We start from the raw sequence: 19384 nt of genomic DNA on the forward strand, positions 1-19384 counted from the left end.
TACATTGTAGGCGCCATAATTATTTGTTTTTGTTTGTAGCATTTTCACAAGCATCTTATAACAGTACCTAAATTTATGCATAATCACATGATTGTCAAAACATCTTACAGAATTAAAAGAAATCATTTCTCTATCCCTCTCTCAAATTAGCAAATTCTGATAAGATATCTTTCTGATTCAGTAGGGATTTGACTATAAAATGAACCAGTTTCATCCAATCTTTTTTCTGAATGTTGACTAGTTTGCAGAGGTGCTGCAAAATTTCGCAAGAACTTGTTGGGTTATTGATAAGAGGTGAAAGCCAGTCCAGGCTGTACTAGCTCTGCTAAAGAATCCCATTTGCAGTAGCATACTGTTCTCTCTATTATGAAAGAAAGAACAAGAGATAGAAAAATAGAACCAACTATACAGACGGGCACCAGGAAGCTATTCAATGCTATTAGAACAACTTGACTTTACTGTGTTTCTGGTCAAGGTGCCATGTGGGTCTACAAGATTAAAATGAAAAAAAAGAAGGAGAATAAATCTAAGCTATATTGATGTTGTGCTGAAGTCAGTCAGCATAGGCATCTATCGAAACCCTAAATGCAAATAAAACAAAAAAAAATTAAACTTTAATGTTTTAAAACATGAAACATAACTCTCAACAGCATTCTTTTTTTGTCAGTCAACATAGTTTACTTCATTCAAATAAATTGTTTTTTTTTGGGGGGGGGGGTTTTGGTGAAAGATTACTGTAAGACCAGAAATATTCATGGCATGAAATTTTTACAAATTAGAGCTGAAGAACTTTTTTTGCTGTATGAAACTTTTACAAATTGCAACTGGCATTACATAATAGTGTAGCCAGGAACTCTTTCATGCATATTAATTTTATGAATCTTGGCTCCTCGCAAAATTCACACACAAAAAAAATTCGTGCCCATGAAAATTTCTGGTTTTACAGCACACACATTTGACACATACACCACAATTTATTTTCTTCCTTTTCAGCAGCTGATTTTTTTTTTTTTTTTTTCATATTATGCCAGACTGGTTAGATTCTCCCAAGCCGTTTTAAAAGTGTGTTTGGTTAGAAGTTGAGGCTCTCTCAGATGTTAATGCATGGGTCTAATCTGGTACCACTCATATTTCTCCTTTCCTTTTGCCTTTCCGGTGTACACCCATTCTGTAGTAGGATCCCCGGTTAAGGGCATTGTGCTTTGACCTGTTCCGTCCATGTTTGTCACTTGGGGGATTGCCTGCACCGTTCAGTTGGTGGCTGGCACCACCTGTCAGGGTAGGGGTGCTTGGGCACACCCACCCATGCACTTTAAAACAGCCCTTGGCCCTGAGGGGGCTAATATCGCCATTGCCACCACTACCACCACCTGCATCGTGGTGCTGGGTGCCTTCTTTGCACTCCTTGGGGATCGACACCTGTGGTGGGATGCAGCCGCCACTGGCATCGCGGTTGTGCACCATCAGCCACGACTCTACCAGGTTCCGGCCCATGAAGGCCTTGAAGTTGGCCCTGCGACATGGGACGGGGTCAACGCCAGGAGCGGCTGGGACCCTGTGGGGCTTCCTCACCCTGCAAGGGGGGTGGTGCTGGGGGGGACGGTGTTGAGGAGGGGGGCATGCGTACCTCATGCAGGAAATGGGCATGGCATCAAAAGCTTCATACTCTTCCAGTCGGCTGAGGGACCGAGACCGCCGCCGGGTGCCAAAGCTGTCCCCTCTTCTGTGATTGGGTCGCCCTCTTACTGTGTATTTTTAGACAGAGAAAGCAACAAGAAACTATCAGAATTTGGCCAACGACTTATTTAGCAGATAGGCATGTATAATTAGGATAGATATTAAAAGATAAGGTAGAATATGCCACAATCAAGGAGATACATTAAAAAAAAACCAAGCAATTGTGTTTCAAGTCATTCGAGGAAAAAAAACACCCACTGAACAATTGAACAGCATAAAAATCTTCAACTCCAATAATGATTGCTAGCTACATTGTACAAACAAGGCAATCGCCAAATTGTGTCTCGCCCATTCGCGTACAAGGAATTAATATTTTTTAAAACTCCCAGAAGTTAATTGACCTGCTTATGACCTTTGACCTTGTAATGACCTTCAACACCCTAAGGGACATTTACCATCCAAGTTTGGTCACAAACAGACAAAGGGATCAGAATGAGCCATAATCGAAACGCGCCATAAAAACTTAACATTGGGCCCTACAAATTTGTTGACCCCTTTCTGTGACCTTTGACCTTGTGATGACCTTTAACTCCCCAAGGGACATCTACCGTCCAAGTTTGGTCACAAACGGACATAGGGATCAAAAGTTATGAGCCACAATCAAAACGCGCCCTAAAAACATAACATTGGGCCCTAAAAGTTTGTTGACCCCTGTCTGTGACCTTTGACCTTGTGACGACCTTCACCTCCCCAAGGGACATCTTCCATCCAAGTTTGGTCACAAACGGACAAAGGGATCAAAAGTTATGAGCCATAAACGAAATGCGCCCTAAAAACTTAACATTGGGCCCTAAAAGTTCGTTGAGCCCTGTCTGTAACCTTTGACCTTGTGGTTACCTTCAACTTCCCAAGAGACATCTACCATCACCGAAGTTTGATTGCCATTGTAGCAACATGTGCTGAGTTACGTGTGATAAGAGAGTCTTGCAAGTAAACTTTAACGTATGACCTCAAATGACCTTTGACCTTATCCTGTGACCTCCAACGGCACCATAACATGAAGGTACCCCCAGTGCATCCATGACCCAAATTAGGTTGTAATCCAAGCAACTTATGTGAAGTTATTTGTCAAAAGAGAGTCTTGCAGGTAAACTTTAACATAGAAAAGAGAGTCTTGCACATACTCTTTAATATATGACCTCAAATGACCTTTGACATCATCACATGACCTCTGACAACACCATAACATGAAGATACCCCTAGTGCTTCTATCACCCAAGTGTGGCTGCCATTGCTGTAACAGTTGCCAAGTTATGCATCATAAGAGAGTCTTGCAGGTAAACTTTAAAGGACAAGTTCACCTTCATAAACATAAGGATTGAGAAAATGCAACAATATTAGTAGAACACATCAGTGAAAGTCTGAAGAAAATTGGACAATCGGTGCAAAAGTTATGAATTTTTTAAATTTTTGAGTTGGAACCGCTGGATGAGGAGACTACTACAGCTTGTGAGTCATATGCGTACAACAGTATAAAAAAATATAAAAGAAAATTCAACATATTTTCACTTTTTTCGCATAATAAAAGAGCAATTGACTTGCCTCTTTCTAAAGGCAGGGGGAATAATATTACCCATAACATTTATCGGTAACGAGTCAGGGGAATGTGTACTTTTTTCAAAAGATGGAAATTTGTGAAATTCTCTTTATATTTTCCTTATATTGTTGTACGTATGTGACATCTAAGTTATTCATACACTGCAGTAGTCTTCTCATCCAGCGGGTACTGCACAAAAACTTCAAAAATTCATAACTTTTGAACGGATTGTCTGATTTTCCTCAAACTTTCAATGATGTGTTCTACTAATATTGCTACATTCTCTCAATCCTTATGTTTATGAAGGTGAACTTGTCCTTTAACATTTGTGACGGACGACGGACGACGGACAGACGACGGACGGACGCCATTTGGATCCCTTAGTCTCGCCTTCACCTCCGGTGGGCGAGACAAAAAAGTGTAAACAAATAGGCATATTTGCACTTTTATTATAAATAAGATATTTCTATTCCTCAGTTTACTATCCTCTTTCACTTAAATAGCAATGCGTTTACTCATTTGAGTCTTATAAGTTTACTAAATCCCTGTGCCTTTTAATAGTAATAGCATATTGTAAGTGACACTATTGCCCAATTGCAAAAAGCCGCATGAAAAACAACAGGTGTTGGTGGATTTCATCTGTCACATACATACTAAAGGGGCACCTCATATGCAATTCACATATGAAGGTGTATAGTGATAGTGATAGTGATAGTGATTAACTTTTTAATAGTCTGCCAGAAACCCTTGGTTTACCTCTTTTTTAAACAGTTGTTTACAATGTACATAACATTTACACCACACACACACACACACGCACACACACACACACTCACACACACACACACACTAAAAAAGGATATTATATGTGACCCTGCACCATAAAACAAACAAAAAGTCGCCAGACATGAATTTTTAGTTCAGACTATATTCTGAAAGAGCAGACTTTAAGCTTTAAAATGATGTATAACTCAAATCAGATGGACTCTCCTAACCTATCTAAATATTGGAAACAAAGCACAAACTCAGGAAAAGTGTGAACTGAGAAAAGAGGCTCTGAAGTACAGTGTCTATTCATGCTCTTAAAGGGATTGCACAGTTATGGTTGAGACCTAATTTCAGGTTTCTAACATTCTTTGGTGAGATAATGAGAAACCTCTTATAAAATGTGAAAGAGCATGTAATTCTATGAGGAATTGAATGCTTATTTGATGAAAATTGGTTTTGAAATGGCTGAGATATCAAAAAAGAGCGATTCTAATAAAGTGTGGGACCCACACTTTATTACGATCGCTTTGTTTTACTTTGTTTTTTGATGTTTCAGTCATTCCAAACCCAATTTTCGTCAAATAAACTTTGAATTCCTCTTAAAACAGTATGTTCTGTACTTTATCATAAGTGTTTTCTTGGTATCTCGCAAAAAGTTAAAAACCCAATTCTCATCTCCACCAAAACTGTACTATCCCTTTAATCTTTACCAAACCGTGCTGGCTGTGCAATGAATGGGACAAAAAAAAAACAGGAAGTAAGCCACAGGAGTAACAACAATGAAGGGATTATCAGATTAAATCTAATTAAGCATGCCTCATTAACACATTCTGTCCATAATCAATGCCAACTTTCAAAGCAGTAGCACTATCTTTTCAAAAGTTATTAGAGTTGAAAGTGAAGAGCGCATACAAGGTTTTTCAGAAATGAAAAAGGGACTCTAAAGACTGTTACGACCAAAATCACTCTGAGAATGATCGCACAAAAGAAACAATCAACTGATGTTCAGGCGGTTTATTAACAGTGATATTGTTGGTACAGACAGGTAATCGGCGTCACATCAGTACAACAATGATCAATAGAAACAGTTATAAATCGGTAGTGGAATCACTTACACGTATTAAGTAATCCTTTGAAAGTGTCCAGATACGATGTTCGATGCACAGACGAATGCTCCTTGACGCACCGATGAATGATTCCTCCGACGTAACTCCAGAGGCGCAGGTTACGATAGTCCACGGTATAAATCCGGGGAAAAATCCACGATATATGTTCACGGCGAAACGTGCAGAGTCCAATCGTTATGATGACCACGTCCAGTTGATGCGTTGAATGATGATTCACTTAATAATGTTCAGCTAAGAATCCAGCCCATCACAGCTTTGCCGTAGCAATGTCCACTGACAGAAAAATATGGAGTCTATCTCCAATGTAGGCAAATTCATTCTCTGCAGGCAAAATGTCTCCCAGGCCTTTAAACATAACAGGTCAGCAGGTAACACAGGACTGACTATAACAAGTCGCTTCAGAGCCAGAAGTGACGTAACTCTCAGAGCAGAGGTGTTGGGTACTCTGCCTACTGCAGAATTTCTCTGGCTTATATACTATCCATTCACCCCCTTCTAGCACATTCTATAACTCTCTCCAACCTACTAGCCAGTCCAAGTTCCAGGAAACCTGGATGACTCACTGCCTAACTATGTACAAAACATCATTACCAAGAATAACTACCAATCACATTGGGCTACAGGGACAGTGCCTCACTCAGCCAAACATGTAAGCACTTCCCAGAACATTCTGGAATGGGTGAAATCATTCTAGATTGAGTGAGCTATAATGTATTTCCTGCTACATGCATGTACTGCATAGCCACATTATATACCACCTAGAAAATTCTCCACTGATCTGGTCAGCCTGTATGTACTATATCTATACCATGTAGAATGTTCTCCATGAATCTGGTCAACCTGTGTACATACACATTAAAACAGCCATGCATACAGTACATCATACATATGTACATAACTACTAGTGTGTACATTTGTGACACCATCCCCCATGGAAAAAAGAAAGCCTTGCCGTAGCAAGGGTTTCTTTCACCTTCACAATTTCTCATTATTATTTACAATGAATGTGAGGTAAAATCCAAGTTAAGCTACAATAATCACATACTATCACATGCCTTTTGGATAGCTGTATTAATTCCATGTTCTCTTTTCATGGATACCATTTACAATGATATTGCTTGGATTCTCGGAGCTTATACAATCATATCAAACTGTGTTGCACACATTAATGAATATGCTAAACACATACACTGGAAATGATATGCGGTGAAAACTTCTCACCTTTGATACTCTCTTCATGTTACACTCTTGACAGAGCGTCGGCAATTACATTGTTTTTGCCTGCCACATGTTTGATTTTGAGTGCATATGGCTGCGTCATCATGCTCCATCTGAACAACCTGTTGTTCTTCATTTTGAACCGGTCTAAAAAGACCAAGGGGTTGTGGTCAGTATAGACCGTGATCTCCCCTTTGCTATTTGTCAAGTACACTTCGTATTGCTGGAGGGCAAGGATGAGACTGAGAGCCTCCTTCTCAATTGTGGAGTACTTCTTCTGGTATGTGTTCAATTTTTTGGAGAAGTAGCTAACTGGTCGTTCAGTGCCTTCTTCATCTTCTTGGAGCAAAACCGCTCCCACTCCTACATCGCTAGCATCTATTGCCACCTTGAATGGCTTTGCGAAGTCAGGAGCTGCCAAAACAGGCTCATTAGCAAGGACTGCCTTTAGTTTCTCGACGGCTCTTTGACACTCATCAGTCCAGGTGTACTTTGCCTTGCCCTTCAGCAGGTTTGTTAGGGGGGTGACTACAGTGCTGAAATTCGGTACAAATTTCCTGTAGAAACCAGCCATGCCCAGAAATCTGAGCAACTCCTTCTTGGATTGGGGGATGGGAAAGCCTAGTATAGCCTCTACCTTGGCTTCTCTTGGCAATACTTGTCCCTGACCGACTACATGCCCGAGATACACCACTTTGGCCTTTGCAAATTCACTCTTTGCCAGATTAATCACCAATCCGGCCTCCCTGAGTCGATCAAAAAGTTGCCGCAAGTGTGTAATGTGCTCCTCCCACGTGTCACTGTAAACTAGGATGTCATCAATGTATACTACACAATTGTCAAGTCCGGCAATGATTTGGTTCGTCAGCCGTTGGAAGGTGGCTGGAGCATTTTTCATGCCGAATGGCATTACTTTGCATTGGAACAAGCCATCTGGTGTAGCAAAGGCAGAAATCTCTCTGGCTTTGTCGGTCAAGGGCACTTGCCAGTATCCCTTTAGAAGGTCTATCTTACTGACATATGCAGAATTTCCGACCCTGTCAATGCAGTCTTCTAGTCTGGGAATGGGGAAAGAGTCTGTTTTCGTCACGGCATTCACCTTTCTGTAATCTATACAGAATCTTTGAGACCCATCCGGTTTGGGCACCATGACGATTGGGGAGCTCCAACTGCTTTTACTCGGTTCTATTATGTCATTGTCCAGCATGTATTGAACCTCTTCCCTTACTTTTTGCAGTTTGCTCGGGTTTAACCTGTAAGGGTTTTGCTTGATAGGGTCAGCATCTCCTACATCAACATCATGTACAGCCAGAGGGGTGCAGCCTGGTTTGTCCTTACACAATTCTTCGTACTCATGTAACAGACTAGTCACATCTTTCCTCTGATTTTCAGGTAGGTAGTTCAGTGCCTCATCTACTTTCCCTAACATCTCTGAGTTAGACAACCTGGCACTAGAGGGCTCACTTCCATGCTCATCTTGAGCTTCCCCCTCTTCCTCTACTTCCTCTTCTACCACCTGAGCTACGCCTACCGGCTGACTAGCCTTTCTCTCATAGTACTCTTTCAGCATGTTTATGTGACACACCCTCTGATCTTTTCGTCTGTCTGGTGTACTGATCACATAGTTCACATCATTGAGTTTCTTTTTGACACAGTATGGGCCACTGAACTTGGCTTTCAGTGGTTCACCTTGTATGGGCAGCAGTACAAGAACTTTGTCACCTGGTTTGAAGGTTCGTGCTTTGGCATTTTTGTCTGCCTTTCTCTTCATAGAGTCTTGTGACACTTTCAAGTGTTCCCTAGCTACCTCACAAGCCTTTGAAAGCCTTTCACGAAACTTTGACACGTAGTCAAGTAGGTGGACCTCATCATCCTCAGTCATGAATTTCTCTTTGATGAGCTTCAGTGGGCCCCTGACTTCATGACCGTACACCAACTCAAATGGGCTGAAACCCGTCGACTCATTTGGGGAGTCCCTCGTTGCGAACAGCAGGAAAGGGATGCCTTTATCCCAATCCTCGGGATACTCCTCACAGAACGCCCTAATCATTGTCTTTAGGGTCTGGTGGTAGCGCTCCAATGCACCTTGGGACTGGGGATGATAAGCTGACGACTTCAGCTGCTTCACACCCAAACGATACATCACCTCTTGAAATATGCCTGACATGAAATTTGACCCTTGGTCAGACTGCACTTCCTTGGGCAACCCATACCTAGTGAAAAACTGCACTAGAGCATCTACCACAGTCTTAGCAGTGATATTTCGCAATGGGATAGCCTCTGGAAACCGTGTAGACATGTCCATGATTGTCAAGAGGTACTTGTGACCTGACCTAGTCCTAGGCAAAGGTCAAACACAGTCGACTAAAACCCGACTGAATGGTTCTTCAAACGCAGGTATCGGAATCAATGGCGCCGGCTTCACTGAATGCTGTGGTTTACCAGCCACCTGACATGTGTGACAAGTCTTGCAAAACTCAGCCACATCCACATTCAACCCCGGCCAATAGAAATGCCTCATGATCCGATCCTTTGTCTTTCTGATGCCTAAATGGCCGCCAACTGGTAACTCGTGAGCAATCCTCAAGATCTCACTGCGGTAACTAGGAGGGACAACAACTTGACGGACCACCGTCCAATCCTCGTCAGCTGGCCTATGGGGAGGTCTCCACTTCCTCATCAAAATGTCATCTTTGACATAATAGCACTCAGGGACCTTTTCAGCCTCAGCCTCAGAACACGCCGTCTGAGACAAGCCTTTCAACTCAGAGTCTGCCTGCTGTGCTTCAACCAAGGAAGACTTGCTAAACAGCCCATCACTGTTAGCCTCGGAGCCTAATACAGCAACCCCATCATTCAAATCCTTGAAAAAGGTTTCTGCCAACCAAACACCGGAATTCTCCTCTACATCAACGGAATCCGCATCATCTTGAATAGCTCTACGAGCCTGAGACCTAGTCACAACACAATCTGGGAAAATCCCAGGAAACTCCTCCTGCAACTGCTCAGTTTCAGCAACCACCACTGGCTTATCTGAAACAACTGGAGACGCAACCACCTTGTCCCCAGCCAAGTCATTCCCCAACAGGAAATCAATGCCTGCCATGGGCAACTCAGGAACAACTCCAACAGTAACAGGACCAGAAACTAGGTCACACTTCAAATCCACTCTATACAGTGGCACTGACATATAACTGCCATCAACAGTCTGAATCAAGACTTTTGCATTCACTGCACTATCTGGTGGAAAAGTCATACCACCATCCACCATCAATGACTGAGAGGCCCCCGTATCCCGCAGGATGACCACTGGCTTACCTGCCTCACCAGAAGTACATGGGGTCACCTCACCATCAAACAAAAAGCTACGATAGCTCTCATCCACCTGCTTCATCCTATCTTTGAATTTGGGAGATTGACTTTCAATGGCCTGTGTTTCACTGAACGGGACACTGTTTTCGGGTAGGACACTTTTTGACATGACAAATCCCAAGTCCTTCTTTGTTTTGTTTTGCAACTTCCCACACTGTGACTTTACATGCCCTGTCTTGTTACAATGAAAACATTTGATGACATTTGCACTTGTACTGGACCCTTTGTCAGACTGAGACTTTGGTGCAGATGAAGTTTCAGAACTCGTGCCTTTTTCAGAACCAGCATTCTTTGGACTGCTCGACTGATTTTTGTCTCTCTTATTTCCAGAGAAATTCCTGAAAGGTGGTCTGTTGTCATTTCTGTGGGTCAGCTCATACTCATCAGCCATCAAGGCTGCTTTATGCAAACTTGTCACTTTGTGATCATCCAAATGCGACCTCACACTGAAAGCAACACTCTTTTTGAATTCTTCCAAGAGAACAACCTCACGTAGGTTATCAAAATCCTGATCCACTTTCAGGGATCTGTACCACCTATCAAACATCATTTCTTTTTCACGAGCAAACTCAACATGTGTCTGGCCTGGTCTGCGGTACGAATTTCTGAACTTGTGTCTGTACGCCTCTGGCACCAACTCATAAGCATTCAACACTGCTTTCTTGACTGTAGCATAGTCATGTGATTGCTCTTCAGAGAGAGATGAGTACACATCAGCTGCTTTGCCGACAAACACACTTTGAAGGAGCAAGGGCCAAAATTCCTGTGGCCAGTTCAAACTGTTAGCCACCTTCTCAAATGACACAAAATATGCATCAACTCTGTTTTCTTCAAACTTTGGCACCAATCGAATGTTCTTGGCGAAATCAAATTCAGAGGGAGCCCTTTCACGATTTCCAACAGTCTGTGCATGAGTCAATTCCATCTCACGCAATTTCATTTGCTGCTCCATTTCGAATTTCTTCATTTCCATTTCTCTTTGTTCTCTTTCCCTCTCTCTTTCCATTTCTAGTCTCATCTTCTCTTTCTCCAGTTCTAATTCCCTTGCTCTTTCTCTCTCCTTTATTTCCAATTTAGCAAGCTCAAGCCGTATCTGATGAGAAATTTGAGCTTGATCTGGAGTGTCAATTTCTTCTTTGAGCTCCATGTGACCAGCTACTAAGTCAAGAATCTCTGCCTTTCTTGCACCTTGTGGAACATCAACATTCAAATGCTGTGCAATAGCAGTCAAATCACATTTGCGTAACCTTTGCAAATCTTTGAGGGACAAATCTGTCCTCTGAACAAATGCCTGAACATCCATTGTACTGATTGACATTGTGACAATGTGTAACACACAATATACAATTGAACAATCAACTCAACTGGTATTATGTCTGTACCAATATTCTGGATTCCGGAACGTTCCAAATTCTAAGTTTTGGCTTTATATTCAATTCTCGGACACAAGCCCCCAATTTTGTTACGACCAAAATCACTCTGAGAATGATCGCACAAAAGAAACAATCAACTGATGTTCAGGCGGTTTATTAACAGTGATATTGTTGGTACAGACTGGTAATCGGCGTCACATCAGTACAACAATGATCAATAGAAACAGTTATAAATCGGTAGTGGAATCACTTACACGTATTAAGTAATCCTTTGAAAGTGTCCAGATACGATGTTCGATGCACAGACGAATGCTCCTTGACGCACCGATGAATGATTCCTCCGACGTAACTCCAGAGGCGCAGGTTACGATAGTCCACGGTATAAATCCGGGGAAAAATCCACGATATATGTTCACGGCGAAACGTGCAGAGTCCAATCGTTATGACGACCACGTCCAGTTGATGCGTTGAATGATGATTCACTTTATAATGTTCAGCTAAGAATCCAGCCCATCACAGCTTTGCCGTAGCAATGTCCACTGACAGAAAAATATGGAGTCTATCTCCAATGTAGGCAAATTCATTCTCTGCAGGCAAAATGTCTCCCAGGCCTTATCTCCACAAACATAACAGGTCAGCAGGTAACACAGGACTGACTATAACAAGTCGCTTCAGAGCCAGAAGTGACGTAACTCTCAGAGCAGAGGTGTTGGGTACTCTGCCTACTGCAGAATTTCTCTGGCTTATATACTATCCATTCACCCCCTTCTAGCACATTCTATAACTCTCTCCAACCTACTAGCCAGTCCAAGTTCCAGGAAACCTGGATGACTCACTGCCTAACTATGTACAAAACATCATTACCAAGAATAACTACCAATCACATTGGGCTACAGGGACAGTGCCTCACTCAGCCAAACATTTAAGCACTTCCCAGAACATTCTGGAATGGGTGAAATCATTCTAGATTGAGTGAGCTATAATGTATTTCCTGCTACATGCATGTACTGCATAGCCACATTATATACCACCTAGAAAATTCTCCACTGATCTGGTCAGCCTGTATGTACTATATCTATACCATGTAGAATGTTCTCCATGAATCTGGTCAACCTGTGTACATACACATTAAAACAGCCATGCATACAGTACATCATACATATGTACATAACTACTAGTGTGTACATTTGTGACAAGACACACCTAATCACACTATTCTACCAAAAATGTTCGAGATAAACTGCTACAAAACACACTTTCCCGCCCATTTTATGACCCCAAATTTTAGCATAATGTAAAAGAAGACTTGTTCTTTCAGGAAATATGAAAAAGTCAAGATCGGCTAGGTTGACCCATTTCACTTATTTTCAGTCCTCACGCAAAATCAGTGTGTGCGACTTTATGTTCGTTTTGTGATGCACGGTCACATATGCTGTTATGCTATAAATGTCTACAGCATCCATAGTATTTCTACAGCATCCATAGTATTTCATGATTTTTACGTACATTTCACGACTGGATAGACTGGTGAACAAGATCCACCGCAAAAGAGCAAGAAGTACAGTATGTTCTTATTACCCCTTTGCAAGACGCAAAGGTTGTGATTTTCAACACTGGGGATAATGTGCACTGCATTAATATCATACAAAATGAATATTCATTTGGCATGTTGTAAGTTTTTTGAACAAATTCCAATATTGAACAAATTCCCATTTTGCAAAAAAATTGCAAAAATAGAACTAATACAAAATATACGGCATAAACAGAATTTGCTCAGAGTTCACCATTACACTGTGGCCCTCTTCTACACACAACTGGAAGAGGGCCGTGATGTGAGAAAAGAGCCCTTAGCGCTGTCGTGCGCAAATGCCATAAAACGGCTCGAAGTTTGACAAACCAGTATGCGCAAGAGAAGATTCACTAACTGGCTGTGCACACATGCATACAACTGTAGTTGCATTAAAAAGTGGCAGGATTTAGATACGTCTTTTTAAATTTCATAATTGGAGCACTTGAGAGAGGAATTTCAGAAAACCATTTGCAAATCTTAACACATCCGAATTCATTCTACAAAGTGGTGAAAACTCAATTTTGGTATTTTATGCCCTAGGGGCCCTTTTCTCGTGACACGGCCCACATGCATAATTCATAACTTCGGAACTTACACATCACCGATGGATCCTCGTAGAATTCAAAATCATGCTCCAGTCTATAACAAAAGAAGGAAAAACAATTGCATGGAACAATAGCATGGACCAATAGCATGGGGCCATCGCATACACGAGTGAAAAGTGGTCTATAGTGATACAGTTCACGGTTGTTTCTGGTACACACTGAATACTACTTTTTAAGTGCATTTTTCTCCTGAAAATTGAATTTGAAAACAGTGACGACTTGCAAAAGGTGAAAATCCTTGAACAGAATCCCTGATTCACTGCAAGTTTTTGTGATTTCATCTTTTTCGTACTTGATGATCTCATACACTCATATTTTGTCTGTATGAACTTTCGTTTCTCACGTTCATGCTATATGTGTGTGTTCTCAAGAATTTGATAAAAATCTACAATATTAATCAATCACAAGCATATAATAATTTATATAATTTTCATACATGTATAAATCGTGCATTATGCATTCTTACATCAAAATAGTCAAAGTGTGAATTGTCATAATATCGAGTACAAAGCAACAGTTTGCAAATGCTCCAAAATGTTTATAGACAAGTTAATGGGCAAGCATATTATCAGTGTTCTGTGACAAAGAAAGTGTGATCATTTCAAATTAAACGGTACTGGCATGATAAAAAATGACAGTGTATGATTGCCAATTTAGCTCAATGATGACAGCATGAATTATTACAGTAAATTTGAGAGGACGGAACTCACTGTGATAGCCTAATCGCCATACTCTCTCGATTCAAGTCAAGATCTCTGACCACGCCTTCGTAGCCAGCAAGGTTGTCTGTGGAGGCACTGAAGATTTGGCCAAAGCTGTCCTCCTCGTCACCGGTCGTGGTACTGCTGGACGGGTACTTCAGCGAGCCGGTATCACCACCCACCGCTCCACCAGCCTCTGGCTCCTCAAAGCTGTCCTCCCGGCTCTTCTTGCGCCCCATCATGGACATCTTGCTCTGCGAGTCGAGCCGTCTGGCCCGGCGCCTCGGCATTGGCAATACGGCATCCTCCCCTTCGCATGATGGGGCCGCTGGCTGTGATGATGAGGATGTCGCAGCAAAGTCACTCGCTTTGTCCAAGCTGCCATCTGATGTGTTCAGGTGATCACTATCAATGGCCCTGATTGCATCATCATCGCCGCCAGGGATGTCATCATCGTCATCATCGTTGTCACCATCATCATCAGCGTCATCCCCCTCATCAGACTAGAATGATATTTGTTACTCTGTTAGAAACTGATCTCCTCTCAATTTCTGAGACATATACATTGCCATTTTCCTCCCATACATTCACTTTATTCTTTATGATATTAAGACAAAACCACAAATTTTTGTGTCGCACAAAAAATCGCCGCAGAGGAAGTCTTGGAAAAATATTGATGTAAACGGGTTAAGATATTTAAGTACCAATAAAATTCCACAATGTCTACTTAAAGCTAAAACACGGTTCTCAGAACAGTTCCAAAATTCATTTTCCACCATTTGGAATTTGCCTGTAATATATCGAAAGGCTCTTCAAAACAAAAAAATTGTCTGGCTGATGCAATTTGATATGATAATGAGTTGCTTTGGAGTATTTTGAGATCAAAAGTGAGAAATAGTAAAAATCGGTGTACCCGATTTTTATTCCTGACGTGCCCTCCCCATACAGTAGTGGGTAGATGGAAAATGCTATGGAGAGTGCTACTCATACATGATGATCAAAATGTGCCCTAGGTGTAGTATTGAATCGCATGCAAGTAACAAGCTGTGAACGCGATTCCCTCTTGCACATTGGATACTTTAATGGCCCAATCATATTGTAATCATTGTTTTGATTACAAAACATCACATACATGTATGTACATGTATATACGATGTAGCAACAATGATGTGTTTTTTTTCATCCATTGCTTGTACTCTGTGATCACAGACTTTAACCACAGAAGTTCCGATTCACAAAAAAAAAAAGAAGAGAAAAGAATATATGACATATATACCATAGCTTTGCAACTAGAACAGGGAACCACCACAGTGAAAATTAATAACCAGGGCACACAATCTGTTTTTGAGATGAACTTGGTAATGTATTACACACAAAAATAAAAAAGAAAATCAACTGATCAGTCATGTTCTTCTTTGTTTTGAAGCAGAACAAATACAGCCAGCACATGTATGAGAGAAAGGAAAAACAATGCCATCAATTTTACACATGTATGTATCAGATAGAGACCCATCTTTAGAAACTCTGAATTTTTCAAAATTAAGCTTTTCCCCCAGTAAATGCATCAGCATTCTTTGTACAGGACACCTCAAGTCTTACTTGCAATATTCCTGAATTTTGCTTATACCCAAAGCTCAATTCTCGCCACCTGTTACGTCTCCACACTTTATATCTAGGTGCTTCCTCAGAACATAATGCTTCAGAACCAAAATCAGGTAAATTTAAAGACATCAAAAAATACAGAAAGAAACAAAAATTGAAGAGAAAGAGAGAAATCCTTCGAAACTCACGTAAACTCCTGTTGTGGTCAAGGAATCTGAGTCATTCTGAAAATGCTGCTGGAAGAAAATAGAATGGCATGGAATGGGAAAGAATTCAGGAGAATATAAAACTTGACAGTTGTCAAACTATACTTATAGTCACCTAGATATGTATGCCTACTCAAATGTAGTGTATCATATTCATGTCTATCTGGTGGATTTTTTATTTTTAATTTTTCTATTTGACATCTTTTAATAGCCATTCATGTAACACCTACAAAGTAATCTTTTTGTTTAAAATATATATATATATATATATATATATATATATATCTACAGTTATCTATAAATCTTTTTATCTACAGCAGTTGCAAAACTGAGAAATTCCTTTCAAACATACTCTGCATTGATATATGTTGTTTGACATATAGTCTATGCACAACACACCTTTAATGTTATGAGCTTCTAAGACATATTTTAATCATTTATCACTGATAATACTGCATCTCACTAAGCCATGCTAAATAAATTTTCTTTCCTAAACTAACATCATCAATCCCCAATCCTTTGAAATACAATACTTCAATTAAAATAGTGTAAACATTCATGAGGTGCATTTAAGAAGACTGAATGTCAATACATATCATTAGCGCTAACGAGGACCTTGACTGGTTGAGTAACCTTTGACTACCATTCACCACAGTCACGACCGAGACATTTCAAATATATGTAATTGTCAGTTCAAATTGGTAAAAGTTTTGACTGTAAGGTCAGTAGGTCTATACGCAAGGGGTTCAGTAAAAGTAAGAACAAAGTTGAGAGAACAGTGGCGGATCCAGGGAGGACCTCACCGGGCGCACGCCCCCCTTTATTTTTTGTTGAAACAAAAGAAATAAAAAGGAAAAAATGAGGGGAGGGGTGCTTGTGCCCCCCCCCCATTAATTTTGTAAACGCGCCCCCTCTTTACGGAATTCCTGGATCCGCCCCTGAAGAATGTAATCAAAGATAATGATCGTGTGTGCTCAAGGGATTGCAGAGGTGGTTTGGGTCGTTTGGGTTCACTCGACACGTACTGCCAAAGATGAGTCGGCGCACTGGATGCGCAGCTTATTCAACTTCTGCTGCAGGTCATTGCGCTCAATGACAGCCTGCGCCATCTTCTCATACAGCTGTATGAAATTGTGATTGACCTGCAAATGGGATCATTGGACACGTTATTATAGTGACAAAATCTTCATTTCTGCTACTACAATAATATCATCAACCACAAGAACAACAACAACTACTACTACTACTACTACTACTACTACTACTACTACTACTACTTTTACTGCAGTAAGTACTGGTACTAATATTACTACTGCTACTACTAAAACTACTACTAATACTGCTGCTGTTGCTACTACTACTACTACTGAGTAGGCCTACTACTTCTCCTCCTCCTCCTCCTACTCTACTACTACTACTGCTGCTGCTGCTACTATTACTACTACTACTGCTACAGTAACTGCTGCTGCTACTACTACTACTACTACTACTACTTCTGCTACTACTACTACTACTACTACTACTACTACTACTACTACTACTACTACAGTACTTCTCCTATACATTAACTCCTGCTGCTACTGCTAAGACTACTACTACTATTACTGCTACTATTAAATAAGAATGATCTTGCCTTAATACTTCCAGAAATTGTGACACCATTATCATGTTGACAAGGTTTTCCATCACTGGAAGTTAATCTCTGAGCCATAGCAGACACCATTTTAGGGAGTGATGGTAGCCCCACTTTTGTACACCACCTAATATGTTAGTTTCACCCCCTCCCCCTCCCCCTTCCTCCTCCCCCCTCCCCCCCCCCCCCCCCCCCCCTTCCTGGGGTAGAGCCTACAATCCCTCTTCAGTGTATGGACGAAAAGTGGGGATTGCCATCACAACATTTTTCAAAGTGAAGTGAAGGAATGTGAAGTAGAGCGGGCCTCATATTTCACTGTTTTCAGAATAAGGCCAACTATAGACATTAAGAAGCATTTCCTTCATAAGAGCATAGCGGCTAAAATCATAAAACAAATTGCACAGCAAAGACCATTATCAGTTGAGTGTAATGTTGTCAGTCTTGTGCAAATATTGGATAGCAGAACAGCCACAAAAATAAATGTTAAATGTTGCCTTTTACGCTTTCACATTTCTTTCCTTTAGCTAGTTTCTCACTATCGCTCACTGCATACTAGCGAATATTTTTTCTTTGTCTATGTCTATAAATCTATCTAGCCGTATTTCTATCTGTCTATCTATCCATCTGGTTATTCATTCATCTATTTCTTTAACATTCACCATTCATCCAAAGCTTTCCTTTCTTACAGAATAGATGAAATCCTTGGCGTGTTTGCAATTTTACCTGGGCTTGATCACTGCTAACAATTTCTAATTCGCGCTGGGCCATTTCAAGGTGCTTCCTGTTCATCTGCATGGTGTCTTTCATCATTTTCTGTCGGTTCTTGATCTGCACAAGCTCGTTCTTTTGCTGCAGGATAGCAAATCCATCAAGAAAGCAATAAGAAAGCAAACAAACAAACAAACTCTTCTCAAAGTGTCATCACTAATTCAATTATACTCTTCAAATTGGCAATGTCACTACCACCTGCTACGAGTCCATTTGTGATCACATAAACACCTGTATCGCATGATTTGACCTTTTTTTTAACAGTAAACGTTCCTTTTACAAGATAGCACAGGGCAGTAAGTCATCACAAATTGTAGACTTAATTTATGCTGGGCTCAACATACATAAATAGAAGTATTTCTAGACAAAGTGAAAGAAGTGACAGAAAAATAAATAGAGAAATCATCTCAATGTTATTAAGAGTTTAGTCACACACATAATAAGGTACAATATTTACAAATCTCATAAGCACGTAGAGATTACAAAAATGTCAACTACCTCCCTGAAGGAAGCAGTGTGTTTCACATTTCTTTGCATCGGCTTGCACAAATTGCCACATCAATTTTTCTCGATGGATGTTTGTCAAATACAAATTATATTTATTTTGGAGATAAGAAGAAATGGCTGATAACATGGTTATACAAAATGTTTTCAGAAACATACAGACAGTGATCTTTGAACTGTGAGGTAGATGATGCATAAAAAGCAAATGTGCTAACAGCTGTTATGATACAGTGATTTTCCATAAACACAAGGAATGGTTGTTGACTATTTGGGTCCTGATGGATTCAACGTGTTAGATTGTCCAACTTTGACTGTTTGACTTTGATAAAAAAGAACTAAGGCAAAGAAATGGCAGTCCCACGCATCACTTCGATCACATAGAAATGAAGAAAGGTGGATAACTTCTCTGTTTTGAATGTTTCACACACACACAAAAAAAAAAAACCCCACAACAGAATGTTACTAGCAAGCACTATGCAAATGAGAAGAAGTGATGATGTCATGGATGCACTAGTCTCTCAGTGACTTACATACTAATTTTCACAATATTTTGTTCTTTGTTTGACATGAATAGAGAACACAAACCTGTATCCTTTACATCAGATGTTTTTGTTGTGTTGCAACAGCCTAACATATACTGACCTTTACTGGGAGAGGGTTGTA

The 19384-nt window shown here is 40.6% G+C and overlaps 1 protein-coding gene across 1 annotated transcript in view; it reads right to left on the bottom strand.

Moving 5' to 3' along the window:
* LOC139722007 (uncharacterized) overlaps positions 1-19384 on the bottom strand; it is an 84420-nt gene that overhangs the window by 12268 nt on the left and 52768 nt on the right. The window contains exons 8-13 of the mRNA XM_071633335.1: positions 18173-18298; positions 16842-16958; positions 15799-15846; positions 14018-14511; positions 13298-13341; positions 1628-1745 (exon numbers count right to left, since the gene is read on the bottom strand). Coding sequence (XP_071489436.1) covers positions 1628-1745; positions 13298-13341; positions 14018-14511; positions 15799-15846; positions 16842-16958; positions 18173-18298 — 947 coding nt within the window. The remainder of the gene's footprint in view (positions 1-1627; positions 1746-13297; positions 13342-14017; positions 14512-15798; positions 15847-16841; positions 16959-18172; positions 18299-19384) is intronic.

Source organism: Diadema antillarum, unplaced genomic scaffold, assembly GCF_040938485.1.
Source record: "Diadema antillarum isolate AM-2024a unplaced genomic scaffold, OU_Dant_1.0 scf00000154, whole genome shotgun sequence".
Taxonomy (NCBI): domain Eukaryota; kingdom Metazoa; phylum Echinodermata; class Echinoidea; order Diadematoida; family Diadematidae; genus Diadema; species Diadema antillarum.